The following is a 16,568-nucleotide window of genomic DNA, read 5'->3' on the forward strand; positions in this document are numbered from 1 at the left end:
ATATTGAATATAGTTCCCTGTGCTCTACAGTAGGACCTTGTTATCTATCCTATATATAATAGTTTGCATTCACTAATCCCAAACTCCCAATCCTTCCCTCCCCTACCCACCCCTTGGCAACCACAAGTCTGTTCCCTATGTCTGTGAGTCTGTTTCTATTTCGTAGATAAGTTCACTTGTGTCATATTTTAGATTCCACATATAGGTGATATCATATGGTATTTGTCTTTCTCTGTCTGGCTTACTTCACTTAGTATGATCATCTCTAGGTCCATCCATGTTGCTACAAATGGCATTATTTCATTCTTTTTATGGCTGAGTAGTTTTCCATTGTTTATATGTACCACATCTTCTTTATCCATTCATCTGTCGATGGACATTTATGTTGTTTCCATGTCTTGGCTGTTCTGAATAGGGCTGTTAGGAACATTGGGGTGCATGGATCTTTTCGAATTAGAGTTTTGTCTGGATATATGCCCAGGAGTGGGATTGCCTGGTCATATGGTAGCTCTGTTTTTAGTTTTTTGAGGAACCTCCGTACTGTTCTCCATAGTGGCTGCACCGACTTACATTCCCCCCAACAGTGTAGGAGGGTTCTCCTTGAGAGAGGCTGTTTTCTACCGTCTGGAACATTTTAGATTAAACCTACCTCATCCTCAGACCCTCGTGAGATTTGAACCCACAGCATTGGTGTGGAAGGCGAGGTGTCTGGTCTTTGAGCTGCAGATGTGTTTTCTCTTGGTCCCATTTCCCGGATGAGTGAACTGAGGGTGGGTGGATGGATTGGCTCACCTGAGGCCACACGACCAGCCAAGAGGCAGAGCCAGGTCTGAGCCCCGCCGTGGCCTCCCCGTGACACCAGCACATCTCCCACACGCTTTTCCTTCTTTTTTTTAATTGAGATGTAATTCACATGCTATAAAATGCATCATTTTTTGACAAAACTGTAGGGTATTCTTTATTTATTTTCTAAATTTCATATTCTAAAAATTTTTTTATTGAGGTGTAGTTGATGTACAATATTATATGTTTCAGGTGTACAACATAGTGATTCACAGTTTTTAAAGGTTATACCCCATTTATAGTTATTATAAAATATTGGCTATATTACCCGTGTTGTACAGTACATCCCTGAAGCTTATTTATTTCATACATAATAGTTTGTACCTCTTCAGCCCCATTCCTGTATTGCCCCTGCCTCTTCCCTCTCCCCATTGGTAGCCACTACTTTGTTCTCTGTATCTGTGACTCTGCTTCTGTTTTGTTATATTCATTCGTTTCATTTTTTAGAATCCACATGTAAGTGATAACATACAGTACTGTCTTTGTCTGACTTACTTCCCTTAGCCTAATACCCTCTAGGTCCGTCCATGTTGCTGCAAATGGCAAAATTTCATTCTTTTTTATGGCTGAGTAGTATTCCATTGTATATATATAATATATATACCACATCTTCTTTATCCGTTCATCTGTGGATGGACCCTTAGGTTGCTTCCGTATCTTGGCAGTCGTTAAAAAGGCTGCTAGGAACATTGGGGTGCATGGGTCTTTTCTAATTAATGTTCTCTCTGTTTTGGAATAAATACCCGAGTGGAATAAAAAGCACCATTTAAAATCTTTAACTGAGTGGTTCTTAGTATATTTACAAGGTTGTGCAACCATCACTTCTGTCTAATTCCAGAACATTTCCATCACCCGAAAAATAAAACTCAGACCCTTTAAGCAGTCACTCTGCATTCCGTTCCCCCTGCCCCAGCCCCTGGCAATCACCAGTCTGCTCTCCATCTCTATGGATTTGCCTCTTCTGGACATTTCATATCAATGGAATCATAAAATATGTGTCATTTTGTGTCTGGCATCTTTCACTTAGCATCGTGTTTCAAGGTTCATCCACATGGTCACACGTCATTCCTTTTTTGTCACTGAATAATATTCCACTATATGGACGTCACACATTTCCACTCTCCTCATTTCTCTGGATGAGAAGCCTCTGGAGAATTTGTAGTGGGTGTTTCACACCCACTCCTGGGATACGTGCCCCCTCCCCTGGCTGGTTGGTTTTATCTTTTTAATCAGTTCACACCCCCTCAGCCTTTTTAACCCTCCAGAAGTAATTCTGTGTTCTCTATTTATTTAAAAATTAAAAACCCAATTTGTAAAAAAAAAATACAGAAAATGGCCAAACCAATTTACATTTATGAGGGCAAATCAAACAAAGCGTGTTTTCTCTGAAGCCTCGGGCTTTTTTCAAGCTTGAAATGACAGTGATTTAAAAGTACCTTACTTGATGGATTCTTTTCAGAAACACAGAGCAGTTCTCTGCTTCCTGATGGAAGGAGGTGGAGGGAGAGAGAAAAACAGTGACAGCAGAGAACAAACATTTAATAACAGGAAAAGTGTCCAAGTAACAAGTTGTGCCTTAGTCGTGTTGTGTGAGGCTCTGAAAGGGTGTTGGTGGGTGGGGTCTGATGTCAGCTGGGGGCAACAGGAGATGTCCACCCGTCTGCTTTCAGAGGAGGACTCCATTCCGTGACGCTGGGCATCTCATAGCTCAGGAGGGTCTGGAGGGAGGGCAGCCTGCAGCCTGCGCTCCAGAGCCGCGCTACGTGGTGGATAAAGGCAGGCGGCACCTGCTCCCAGCCTGCCCTGCCCGAAATGAGTTCTTCCAGGTCCGGCTGGGGGTTCAGAAAGCACACAACTGTACGCATTTAAATAGCATGCCAAAAAAAAAAAAATAAATAAATAAATAAATAAATAAATAAATAGCATGCCAGGCATGTCGCTATGAATTGGCCTCGACCGTAAAAGGATCTGGGAGCAGCAACAAGCCCCATATAACTCTGTAATCTGCAGTGTCACTATCACACACAGATACGCACACACACACACACACAAACACACACACATTTTTAACTCTCTAGGAAAGCTTGCCTCCTGCCCAGCACAGCATCTCTCCAAGTCCTTGCGAGAGGACAAAGGACCTTTACAGTCAGACCTGGCCGACGTGCCCAATCCATGCCTGGGTGCCTCACTGCCCCCTCTGCTTCTACAGTGTGTGCTATTGTTTTCTGTAATCCCATAGCTATGCCCGCAACTGGGGGAAACCAGAAAAGTACAATCCAACCGGAAAATCGCTCCCTCACGGGGATCCAGGGATGGTACAGGAGTTCTTCATTTCTCTTTGTGGTTTTGATTTACATTTCCCTGAGGGTTAGTGACGTTGAGCATCTTTTCATGTGTCTGTTGGCCATTTGGATATCTTCTTTGGAAAAATGTCTATTCAGATCCTTTGCCCATTTTTTAATTGGGCTATTTGGGGGTTTTGTTTGTTTGTTTTTTGCTTTGAGTTGTGTGAGGGAAGAACATAGATCTGAGCCACGGAGAATATAGCTGGGGGTCTACTATGTAGAAATAGCTTATTGACTGATGAAGCCAAACAGAGGAAAAGAGAATCAAGAGATGGGGAGACATAGAAATTAATTGCATGCAACTAGAGGTGATCATACTAAGTGAAGTAAGTCAGAAAGAGAAAGACAGATACCATATGATATCACCTATATGTGGAATCTAAAATATGAACCTATCTACACAAATGAACCTATCTATGAAACAGAAACAGACTCACAGACATAGAGAACAGACTTGTGGTTGCCAAGGGGGAGGGGAGGGGAGGGAAGGATTGGGAGTTTGGGATTAGTGAATGCAAACTATTATATATAGGATAGATAACAAGGTCCTACTGTAGAGCCCAGGGAACTATATTCAATATCCTGTAATAAACCACCATGGAAAAGAACATGAAAATGAACATATACATATACATAACTGAATCACTTTGCTGTACACCTGAAACTAACAAAACATTGTAAGTCAACTACACTTCAATTAAAAAAAAGAAAAAAAACCAACCTCTTTCAATGCACATGTACTTGGGAGTCATTTAGAGGTAGTACATAATAATAATAAATAAAAAACCAGGGGGGAGGGAAGGATTGGGAAACTATTATATATAGGATGGATAAACAACAAGGTCCTACTGTATAGCACAGGGAACTATATTCAGTAGCCTGTGATAAACCATCATGGAAAAGAACATGAAAAAGAATGTCGGTATGTGTATAACTGAGTCACTTTGCTGTACAGCAGAGATGGGCACGACATTGTAAATCAACTATACTTCAATTAAAAACGAAAGAAATTAATTGCAACATGTTTTGAGAACCTGGTCCTAGCAATACCTGAGCTGGAATCTTCCCTCAGATATTTGAGTTGTACAAGGCAATAGGTCCCCTTTTTTGCTTAGATTGAGTTGAGTTGGATTTTTGCCACTAGTTAATGAAAAGGTCCTGACAAACCCAATATTGTCATTGCCTGCTTGCTTGTTCCCCCCCCACCGCCATCCCATCTATCTGCGTGAGCATGGGCTTGTCACTCTGGTTCACTACGTTATAACCCAGTGACAAGAACATGCTGGGTGCACAATAAGGGTTCATTAAATGGCTGTTGGATCTTCATGGTTATCTAGGATTTGACAGCTGGAAAGACAGAGAAGATGCGGTCCAACCCCTTAATTTGTAAAATGAAGAAGCGAAGATTCCAAAAGATAAGAGATGCGATGAAGGTTCTACCAAAAGTTAACGGCAAAGCATAGAGTAGAATCTGGGATTCCAGGCTCCTTGTGCCCACCAAGTAACAGACACTCACCAAAAACTATCGATCAGGAAAGAAATTTTTTTCTTTTTTTCTTTTTACTCATTTTAAAAAATTTTTTATTTTATATTGGAGTATTGTTGATTAACAAGGTTGTATTAGTTCCAGATGCACAGCAAAGTGATTCAGTTATACAAGTATCTATTCTTTTTCAAATTCTTTTCCCATTTAGGTTATTAAGGAATATTGATCAGATTTCCCTGTGCTATACAGTAGGTCCTTGTTGGTTATCTATTTTAAATACAGTAGTGTGTGAGTGTCAATCCCAAACTCCCAATCTGTCCCTTCCCCCTGGAAGGGGGGGAAGTTCATTCTCTAAGTCTGTGAATCTGTTTCTGTTTTGTAAATAAGTTCATCTGTATCCTTTCTTTAGATTGAAAAGGAAGGAATTTTTAAATACAGGGAACTTCATCCTTGTGGCTTAGCCAGGTTATCCGGAAGATCAATGCGTTCTTCACCCATTTGGCATTTCTATGACTGTTAATTTCTCCTCCTGAAATTGATCTTGGTCAGTGAAAAATATCTAATGATTCACCAGTCTTAATCTTGATGTAATTCAGTCTAGGAATAAGAAGTGTTAGGTAAAAGAGGATGTGTGTGTGAGAAAGAGAGAGAGACTGCAATGACCATTAGAAAGCTAATCACAATTAGTACATGAGGGAGTTTGCTGCTTTAATGAAGCCATTAGCCAAAGACCATTCTCAGAAAGAAAATGTTAAGACTGAACTCCGAACGCATTACCTGTAATGAACCTGAAAATGGACTTGGGGGATTTCTGCAGTATTCTTAGCATCTGTAATAGCCAATGTGGACACTGCCCAGATGGCAGCTCCAGCTCCAGGAAGCCTGTGGACCCAAGAGAAGACATGGCAGAGGGTTATTGAACTGCTGGCTGAGGGGCACCAGCATCGGAGAGAGGCTTGCACTCTCCTTATAACGGATGACTCTTTCAGCTATGCTCTTGGTTAATGCAAAAGGTTGTTTCTGTGTCAGTTGCTTCCCTGGAGGAAGAACTGGGAAAATCTCTTTCCTTGCATCTCTGGCTTCAAAGTTGAGCAGCATTTCTGGAGAGGGACTTGGGGAGAAGTTGACCCAGTGGTTAAAGGTGCCAATAGATGTCCCAAAGCCACAGACCCTTTTTCATCTTCATTTGACCATAAAGAAAAGGATTACGAAAGTGCAAGCAGGGAGTGCCTACAAATTCAAAAGAGAAGGCATTTTCTTCATCACTTTGCAAATCATAACACACATGAGAGGTGTGATGCTTATCATTTTGCACGAAGTCAGTATGAACAGGATAAACCAAAGTCCCCAGACCTCTGATGGAATGGGCCACAGTGGGTCAAAAGAGGAAGACAGTTTGGTTAGCTACACAAAACAGTGAAGCCCATTGCCAAGGTGTAGTAGTGATCACAGGCATTTGGGGGTAAAAATTACCTAACTCTTTGATTGGTTTTGTAATGAGTATCTTGTTGCTCTTGTTTGTCTGATGGGAATCTATACATTCTATCTTCTTCTGATAACACAGTTCTGATTTCTTTTTAAGACTGCCCTTTTCCAGTTGGAATCAGTCTTGGTAGGTGTGTCAGTCAAAGTGGCCCCATCCTTCCCTGGATAACGGATGGGCACCATGATGAGACCAATCAGACTCTCCCTCCAGAAAATTTAAATCATAAGCAGAGTCACTCAAGGATAGAAATGGTTGAAGCGATTCACTCCACTTCACTCTAGAGAGACTTGCCCTTCCTTTCCTCTTTTCAACATCCTGGAAGCTATTCTTGGTCCTGCCTTTCCAAAGGCTTCTTCAGCTTTTCCTTTGATCCCAGGAGTAGCCCAGGATCTATCCACTAAGAACCTGAATTCGTTTCCTGTTACTGCTCTAACAGATGAACACAAATTTAGTACATTACAGTTCTGGAAGTTGGAAGTCAGAAATGAGTCTTCTGGGGCTAAAATTAATGTGTCTTCCTTCTGGAGGCTTTAGGGAGAAATCTCTTCTTCTTCCAGCTTCTAGAAGCCGCACACATCTCCCGGGTCATGGTCACATCACTCTGCTTCCAGCACCGCATCTTCTTCTCTTCATTTGACCCCCATGGCTACCTCTTCAAAGAACTCTTATGGTTACATTGGGTCCACCCCAGGTAACCCAGGGTAATCTTTTCATCTCAAGATCCTTAGCTTAATCACAACTGCAAAGTCCCTTTTACCATGTAAGGCAACAGATGCACAGGTTCCAGAGGTTAGAACGTGGGAATCTTGGTTATTCAACCTACCAGAGTGCCTTCCTGCTCAAACTAGCCAGTCAATTTCTGTTGCTTACAACCCAAACCTAACTGATGTGTAACTTTTACTTGGTCTCTGCAATAAAGAAAAAGAATACATAGTTTTGGATTGTTGTTGTTGAAAACTAGGAAGATGATCACAAATAAACTAAAAGTAAATTGTGAAACGCTCTTGGGAAATTGTTCAAAAATGACTCCTTTGCCCAGGTCCCTAAGGTAAGTGCTGCATGTCTTGTCTAAACAAAGACAGCCTGGCACACACCTTGGAGGGCTTCCCCTAGGGTCGGAGAGAACTGAATAGCTCCCTTGACCCAGCTATGTCTGGTTCTTCCGGCAGGACACTGAGATTCTGAACACCGCCATCCTCACGGGAAAGACAGTTGCCATGCCCATCAGGGTGGTCTCCGTGGAGGAGACCAGTGCCGTGACGGATATCTCGGAGTCGGTGGAATGCAAGTCCACAGATGAGGAAGTCATCAAAGTAAGTGATTCCAGGGATGTCCCTGGCGGTCCAGTGGTTAGGACTCGGCGCTTTCACTGCCGAGGGCGTGGGTTCGATCCCTGGTCGGGGAACTAAGATCCCACAAGCCGAGAGGCATGGCCAGAAAAAGTGCAAAGTAAGTGATTCCATTAGCCGTCTGGATTGAACTGGTGGAAACTTCATGGGGGCCTCCCATTCACTAAGAGAGTTTAGCCTGGTGAAATAAGGGGTTCAGCTGGCTGGTTTTTGTACACAACGCTTCCGGTGGCTTTACTAAACTTTCCCATTTCCATCTTTTAATTTGACATCATGCCAACCTAGCTGTCATCAAGAGAGCTATGCACTATGGGTCAAACCCCCAATACCTACAGTAACCAAGCAGGTAATTTAAGTGAATGAAGTGGTAAATCAGACAAACCCATTTCTAGAAGGGTAGCAATAGTCAACTCCTGTCAGTTGTGGCGTGTATAAATGTGAATTTGGGCTTGCTACGTCTTCAAGAGAAGCTGCAAATTTGGTAAAAGTCACCTTGTTTTTCAAAGTTGGCAACCAAAGATAATTAAAAAAAAAAAAAAACTACGATGGGCAAAAAATAAAATGTAAAATACATCGGCAGCATGGGTCTGGCCCATGGGGCAGCCGTGACTGCTCTATAGGGAAAATTATGAACTTTGGGCCAAATTCAGCCCACCACCTGCTTTATAAATAAAGTTTTATTGGAATATGATCACTCAAATCTATTTCTTTTTTTAAAATTTTATTGAATGATTCTTTAAATTCTATAATGCTTTACAATTTTCAAAAGTTTCACACATGATTTCTTTTTTTTATAAATTTATTTATTTTATTTTTGGCTGTGTTGGGTCTTTGTTGCTGCATGTGGGCTTTCTCTAGTTACAATGAGCAGGGGCTACTCTTCTTTGCGGTGCACGGTCTTCTCATTGTGGCGGCTTCTCTTGTTGCAGAGCATGGGCTGTAGGCACGCGGGCTTCAGTAGTTGTGGCACGCGGGCTCAGTAGTTGTTGCTCATGGGCTCTAGAGCGCAGGCTCAGTAGTTGTGGCTCGCGGGCTTAGTTGCTCTGCGGCGTGTGGGATCTTCCTGGACCAGGGCTCGAACCTGTGTCCCCTGAATTGGCAGGCGGATTCTTAACAACTGCACCACCAGGGAAGCCCACATGATTTCATATAGTCCCCGAATGATCCTGTTTTTCTTCCTCTACCCCTATATTGCCCCTGCCCCCCTTCCCTCTCCCCACTGGTAACCACTAGTTTGTTCTCTGTATCTGTGCATCTGCTTCTTTTTCGTCATATTCACTAGTTTGTTGTATTTTTTAGATTCCACGTATGAATGGTATCACACAGTATTTGTCTCTGTCTGACTTACTTCACTTAGCATCATGCCCTCCATCCATGTTGCTGCAAATGGCAAAATTTCGTTCTTTCAAATTTATTTCCATATTGTCTGTGGCTGCTTTTGAATAGTTTCCACAGAGACCATATGGCCTACAAGTCTGAAATAGTTACCATTTTGCCCTTCCAAGAAAAAGCTGGCCTAGAGAAATCCCTGCTCTGGAGACTAAGTGTCTTGAGGGAAGGACCCTAATTTTTGGTCTTTCCCACCAACATGTACCATGATCGTGTACCCACAATACTTGCTCAAAGAATAAGACAGTGAGGGTTTTCCCAAGCCAGAAATTAACCGTTTGGTCTTTCTCTATATTTTTTGAAATCAATAGGAACATATCCAGAAAAAGACATAAATATCCAAAAGAAAGCATCCAGATAACGTTTCCCCATACCCGCCCCCCAAATCAAGTCTGACAGATAGCAATCAGGGTCTTCTCTCTGTGGTTAAAAACAACACGTGTGCGTGGAAGAGAACCTTACAGACCGTTGAAGGGGAGGATTGGGGTGGAAAAAATCCTTCTCTGCAAACCCTACCCCCAGCACGGACACATGGCAACCAGCACCGCCAAGATTGTCCACTGCACTTGGTGCCACGTTCACACGGTCTAAATTGTTACACCGACCTTCCAGTAGGTCTCAGTAAAGCGTCCCAACAATATCCTGTGACCGTCATTTTTTGGCTGTTGGGAGTGTCGTCTCAAAGAAGGGACTATTTTTTGTAACTAAATCAAAAGTGATTTATGGGCAGATGGTAGCCCTGAGCCCAGAGTGCTTTACAGAAGACCCAAAAAGCCTGTGGGAGGAGAGGGGGTGAAAGAAGTTCTAAACAACACTGTCCAATAGAAGTACAATGTGAGCCACGCAGGTAACTTCAATCCTCTCGAGTCACATTCAGAAAAAGTAAAAAACAAAACAAGTGAATCTGATTTTTTAACGGCATATGTTTAACCCATTCTATTTAAAAGCTTATTTCAACATGTAGTCAATGTAAAAATGATTAATAGGACATTTCATATTTTTTGGCACTAAGTCTTTCCAATCAGTGTGTGTTAGAACACACCTCCATCACGGCCCCATTTCAAGTGGTCCAGAGCCACGTGTGGCTCGTGGGTGCTGCATTGGACAGCAAAGTTCTAAGCTCAGAGGCAGGATTTTGCGACCTTACCACGCTTAATATTTTGCACCAGCTAATTCTTTGTTATGGGGACTGTCCCACACATTGTCAGATGTTTGGAAGCATCTTTGGGTTCTTCCCAATAGATGCCCATAGCACTCCAAGTTGTGACAAACAAACATGTCTCCAGACACTACTAAATGTCCCCTGGTAGACAAAATCACCCCCATTGAGAACCACTGCTCCGAGGGATCTCTTTCCTGTGGCTGAAAAGTAACTTTGGTAGGAGGGGAAGGGGAAGAGGTACTTGGTTTGGACCAGCCGTGGTCACATACCAGGTCCTTGCTGATCATTTGCATTTATTACTGATCTGCAATCCCCCGAAGGGCCAGGACCCTTGATAAGTGTGACCCTTTGAAAGGACACCTCAGGCGCTGATGACTCTAGAAAAAGAGGTCCATCTGGAAAAAGAGGTCCATCTAGAAAAAGAGGTCCATCTTTCAGCCTACAAAAACCCAGAAACAGATTTCACTGCAGTTGTACACATAACTGCCCTGAGCTGCTCTTAAATAGGTTTGACATGGAGCCCATTACTAGTATTTCCAGGAATGTAATTAGTATCTTTAGGGAAATGAATGTATTCAAGCTAAAAACCGCCCCCTGAAATGAATTCTGAGTCGATACCCGTGGCTGTTGACAAAGCAAGGGGAAGTCTCGAGTCAGCAGAAGCCAAGGAAGGATGTCTGAGCAGGCACACGGGAACCCCGTTCCCCAGGACCCAGACACAGCCTGTGGTTTGCGGTCTGACAAGGTGAATGATACTTGAAGAGCTAGTTTGGTACAGCTTAGGGTACCATGGTGAGAAGAAAGGGGGAGGGAATTGGCCCCTAATACGTGCCTACCCTCCAACAGGCTCATAAGGTTTGGGATTTAGACAGACCTGAGCTCTGGAAAGTCCTCTGAAGGCTCTGAGATTCCACCCTACGTGCAGGTTGACAAATCAACCTGTCACAGTTTGCTGGCAGAAGACACGAGACTCCTGGATCAGAGTCAGAGGGCTAAAGGGCAGCCAGTGCATCTGCATCGTCCTGCATCTAAGCTCCAATTCCCTCAGGGTTTTGCCACACTGCATGTGCTGTGGGCTCTGTTCCAGAAGAGGGACCCTGGGCTTCAGGAACCCGAGTCTTTTTTAACGGGCAGTGTTAGGGACTGAATGTTTGTGTGTTCCCACAGTTCACGTGTTGAAGCTTCAATCCCCCATGTGATGGCACTAGGGGCAGGGCTTTGGGAGGTGATTTGGGTTAGATGAGATCCTGAGGATGATGGGATTAGTGCTCTCAAAAGACGAAGAGACTAGAGCCTGCCCTCTCTCCGCCATGTAAGGACACCGCAAGAAGGCGGCTGTCTGAAAGCCAGGAAGAGGGCTTTTAGCAAAACTCGACGTTGATCCTGGACTTCGCCACCTCCAGATCTCTGAGAAATAAATGTCTGTTGTTTAGGCCCCCAGCCTGTGGTATTTTGCTATCGCAGCCTGAGCTAAGATAGGCAGAAAGCCTACCTCGCCTTCTCCTGGACGGAGACAGTATCTCTGCTCTACTGAGCCATGAGCTTGCCTGCCTTTTGCTCCAGAAGGGAACTCTGTCTCTCTCTCCTGAGGCTTCTCACTACATAAACATCCTTGAAAAGACCATTCGGACAGACAGTCGAGTCTCTGTTTGTAAGATGTCGAGAAACACAAGAGGATCGTGGGCAGTTTCTTCCAGCAAGTTCTTCTTGGCTTTGCCATTTCCAAGCTATGCAGCCTTGGGCAATTCATATATTCCCTCTCGTCCTACTGAGTAACGTGGGGACAGTCACATACCTGATTCAAAAGGTCATTGTGAGGATTCATGAGTTTCATTTATGAAGTAAAGGACTTAACCTAGAAGCCAACACATGGAACGGACTTAACTCTGAGTCAGGTAATCCCCTTGATGGCCCTATTAGGTAAGCCAGGGGTTACAGACTGGCCGTCTACAGGTGTATTTTGTGTGGTGAGCACAGGGTTATTTAAAAATTAGAACTGGATGCAGCTTATTTCCAGTGTATGATTCAGCGACATTTTAGGAAATTTACTGAGTTGGGTAACCATCACCATGACCCAGTTTTGGAATACTTTTGTCACCCCATTTACTGTTCATCTCCATTCCCACCCCTAGCCCTGGGCAAACACTAATCTACTTTCCGTCTTTATGGGTTTGCCTTTTTTGGGGCATTTCATATAAATGGAATCATACAGTATGTGGTCTCTTACTAAAGAAGTTTGGCGATCATTTTGTACATAACCTCTTTTGACACTTTATGGATAACCATGTAGAGAGATGTAATTTTATGAGCATGGGATCATATCATACAAACTTTTTTTTTTAACCATGGACTTTTAAAATTGGCAGATCAAATGAACGTATTTACAGAACAGAAATAGACTCCCAGACATAGAAGACAAACTTAAAGTTACCGAAGGGGAAGAGGGGAGGGATAAATTAGGAGTTCGGGATTAACAGTTACACACTACTATATATAAAATAGATAAACAAGTACCTATTGTATAGCACAGGGAACTATATTCAATATTGTGTAGTAACCTATAATGGAAATTAATCTGAAAAATAAGAGATTTGTATATACATGTATAATTGAATCACTTTGCTGTATACCTGAAACTAACACAACATTGTAAATCTACTATACTTCAATTAAAAATAAAGGGAAAAAATTTTTTAATTAAATTGGCAGATCTATAGATACATACACACACACACACACACACACACACGCTACAGCACACCTTTCCAGCCCTCAGGTAATCAGTGTTAATTACCTACCTGATCTGCTTCTACGCTTTTCTCCGTGCTCATGTGATCATAAACACAGACACATCAAGAGTGTCTGTGTGTGTGTTTATATATAAACACACACACAGAAGGGTTTTTCTGTCCTGGTTTGTTTTGCAGAGATGAGGTACACATTTCCGCCTTTTCCCTCCTCTCACCTTGCGATGCTTCATGAATATCCCTGACTGGTGGGCATTTGGGAAATGAAGCTACGTCAGTGTGGGGTGCGAAGGAACCGCGCAAGTGAAGAGGGGTCTGGTCTGCAGCGTGGTCGGTGTTTAGGTCAATAGGAGTAATAACGTGAGCGTGGAGAGACCCGCGAACATCAGCGTCTGTGCTGATTGACGTTCAAGGGATGAAAAAGCAACAGCCCAGAGAAGGGCAGTGATGTGTCCAGCAGAAGCCCAGGAACAGCGCGAGGAGGGAAGATACGTAACAGGGACAAGCACTTGCAACATCCAAGTAACCATCACCACAGAGTCCTTACGATACACGTTCATCCACCCTTGAACGTCCTTGAAATACAGACGAGCCACGCAGTGGATGGCACGGCACCGATTAGTTGGCAGAGGTTTTCTCACTTGTGGTCCACGAAGTGATGGCGTCTTAGATTCGACAACATACAGTGTTTTCCATAACCACCTAATGAGTCATTCAGCAAAGACGTATTGGCCTTTTTCTAGGTACCATTCCAGTATTGGGGACGTGGCAACAAATAGAACATGTCCCCTGCCCTCCTGGAGCCTGGCATGGAGGGAACAGACAATAACAGATAAGCGTATTACAGGTGGTGATGAGGACCGCCAAGGAGATGCAACAGGTGCTGTGCTAGGGCGTGGCCTGGGCGTAAAGGGTGACTCTGGATACGATGGTCTCCGAGGAGGAGACGTTTGGGCCAGCTGGTGGCAGGGAAAATAATGACTATCAATGCCTGCTATTGACTGTGTATCCTTGATTTTCACAGTGCTCTCTCCAGCCCCCCATCCTAACCAGGCTGTCACTAGGGTACCCCCACCCTGTACTTCCTGGGTGGCTCCTACCCTGAACTGCAGCCCTGCTTGTGCTTTCCCCAAAGCTCCTGAGGCCACAGAGGCTAGGCACTCCCCCTGACAGGGCGGGGATGCTGAGATTTAAAGCATCATTAAAGAAAGCTCATTTATTGAATTTCCAGTGCAGCCTGTCTGACCTCCAGGGCACAGTTCCAGCTAATGGATTCCGGTGCAGAGCTAAAAATAATGTTATATGGGCAACCAGCGGGGCCCTGCTTCCCCTGCTGACCAAAGGAATTCTAGTACGTGGAAAGCAACCTCACGTAAGCAACAGTCATTTTTCCCTGTGCAATGGCTCCTCTCAGCACAAAGCTTTCTCCCTACTGAATTTACTATTGATTCCACAGCTCTGAGTCCTCGAGAGAGCTAAGTTCTTTAATAACAGCCTGAAGTGTTTAAAGAGCCCATGAGATTCATTCCCACTGTGCAGCAGCCCCTCGCCCAGTGGGAAAATGGGCAAATGTTTTCCCAAGGAGGGAAGAGAGCTGCTCATTTTTTGCTTCTCCTATCAGACAGGCTCTGGAAGAAAAGCCAAAAGGTCTCTATCCTCAAGAGCCCTTTGGTTCTAAGAATGAAAGAAAGTCAAGGACAGCAGAGGAGTCCTGGGCATAAGGCTAGGCTGAGTGACACTGCCCAGTTGTGCCCCAGTTCTGGGCTGGGGGTCTCCAGTGTAAAGCAAGGAAGTTCCTTCCATGAAAGTTCCTTCTAGCGCCAAAATTCCCTCCAGCAGTTGAAATAGCGTGTCTAAGAGCTTGCACTCTGCCACAGACAAGTTCTTCAAGCCTCAGTTTATTCATTTGCAAAATGGGTAAGACTCATACCAACCTCGTAAGATTGTTGCGCATTTTAACATAGTTATAAAAGTAAAGCGTGTAGGACGATGCATTCGGTTAGCTCTTCTTACTATCCAGGTAGACCTAGAGCAGGTGTTCTCTCCCTGGGGTGATGGTATCTCTGCCAGGGGACATTTGGCAATGTCTGGAGACATTTGCGGTTGTCACCCTCAGAGAGAGGGTGAGACAGGCCACACAGGTGGCTCATGGCTACCCTGTTGGACAGCGCACAGGTAGGGCACTGGATGCACAGGTGTAGGACATTTCCATCATCACAGACGTTCTTTGGGAAGCAAAGACCCAGAGCCTGCAGCTGGTAGGAAATAAGCCACGCGTTCGTCCCTAGGTTGATAGGCGGAAATTAATGCTTGGGACTGGCCAAGAAAGAACAGGTTGTTCTGACCCTCTGTCTTAAGCTCCCAAGAATACTGTGCTCTGATAAAAGACTTTTGCAAAAGATAAGACCGTTTATTTATGAGTCAGATTTTACTTGAGCCACGGGAGGCTCCATCTGGATTTGTTTAACTGAGAACAGAGGTTTTGCAGCCCCAGGGATCCTGCAGCTGGGCGTGGATGGCTCTTGCATTTGAAGAAAAGTTTCTGGCCAGCTCCACGAAGCACAGGGTAGAGAAGTCCAGACTGGAATCGCGTATCTGGTTGGCCTTGGGACAGATTTAGATCTGGAAAACAGTTCTCCTCCTGCATTAGCTTTTTCTCCTGCCAGATATTAACATTTCTGCCCTGCTTTGACCTCTCACCTGAAATCGATCTGAGAACAAGGATTTGGTCTCAGGCAAAAAAATTTTTTTCTCCGGGAGGAGAGGGGTCCTGTGATCGGCGGAGGGAGGTCCGAGAGGGAGGGGATGTGTGTTTGCGTGTGGCCGAGTCAGTTCGCTGCGCGGCAGAAACTAACACCACACTGTAAAGCAACTCTACTCCAATAAAAAATAGTAAAATAAAATGACAGATTACTCAGCAAAAAGCACTAGGATAATTGACAAGGAAATTGACAACTTGACACTTTATAGTGTGTGATTCAAAATCAGAAAAGGAAAATGAAGAGGAGAAAATACCTGACATGTAACAATGTAACAGACTTACTCCAAAACTCAATCTCATTAGCCTTCCAGCTTCATCAGATCCCCTGAGCTCTCGAGGGAAGACAGGCGTGGTCGTGGCCAGCAGGTCTCATCCTGGGGCTCCAGCGACATCCCTCCCCAAACTCCCGTATTGACCCACGTAGCTGGATCATCCCCATCCTTGCTGCCTGGTTTCCTCTATAATTAAGCCCTTTCCTCCTCACTCCAGTGTTCAGGTGCCGGCGGCTGCTTTTGAAATAAGGCTTCCGTGTTGTGGGGAAGCTCTTACGAGGCTGGAGTTTCAAAGAGAAGCTGTGAGGCACCTAGTCCGCTCAGCAGGACAGCTCCAGGCCTTGTGTCCTGGGTCCCAGGACGTTAGGATCTCAAGTGACATCTTTAGGGAGAAAGCCAGGCTGATGGTGCAGCGGTGGTCCAGGGCACAAGCTGCTGGAGAGAGCTGTGCACACACAGGAGGGCCAGAGCTGTTTAAGGCTGTCATTCTGGAAGCTTCTACCCCATTCTCCTCTTCAAGACAGAAAAAATCAAAGCCCCTTGTCTACACACTTCTGGGGGCTAATATGTTCCACTTGCCCAGCCCTCCACAGATTCCCTGTCTGCCTGCTGTGTACCAGGCACTGGGCTAATTCCTGTATTTGTGGGTTTGCCAATGTAATTCTCCTGTAAGAGCAAATCTGGGGTGCTCTTCTCTCCCTGCCCGACACACCCCAGCCGGCTTCTCT

At 44.4% G+C, this 16,568-nt stretch overlaps 1 protein-coding gene across 1 annotated transcript in view; it reads left to right on the plus strand.

Moving 5' to 3' along the window:
* Positions 1 to 16,568, plus strand: part of TMEM132C (transmembrane protein 132C) — a 262,406-nt gene that overhangs the window by 221,354 nt on the left and 24,484 nt on the right. The window contains exon 5 of the mRNA XM_007189674.2: positions 7,330 to 7,473. Coding sequence (XP_007189736.2) covers positions 7,330 to 7,473 — 144 coding nt within the window. The remainder of the gene's footprint in view (positions 1 to 7,329; positions 7,474 to 16,568) is intronic.

The sequence above is a fragment of the Balaenoptera acutorostrata genome, chromosome 13 (genome assembly GCF_949987535.1).
Source record: "Balaenoptera acutorostrata chromosome 13, mBalAcu1.1, whole genome shotgun sequence".
Taxonomy (NCBI): domain Eukaryota; kingdom Metazoa; phylum Chordata; class Mammalia; order Artiodactyla; family Balaenopteridae; genus Balaenoptera; species Balaenoptera acutorostrata.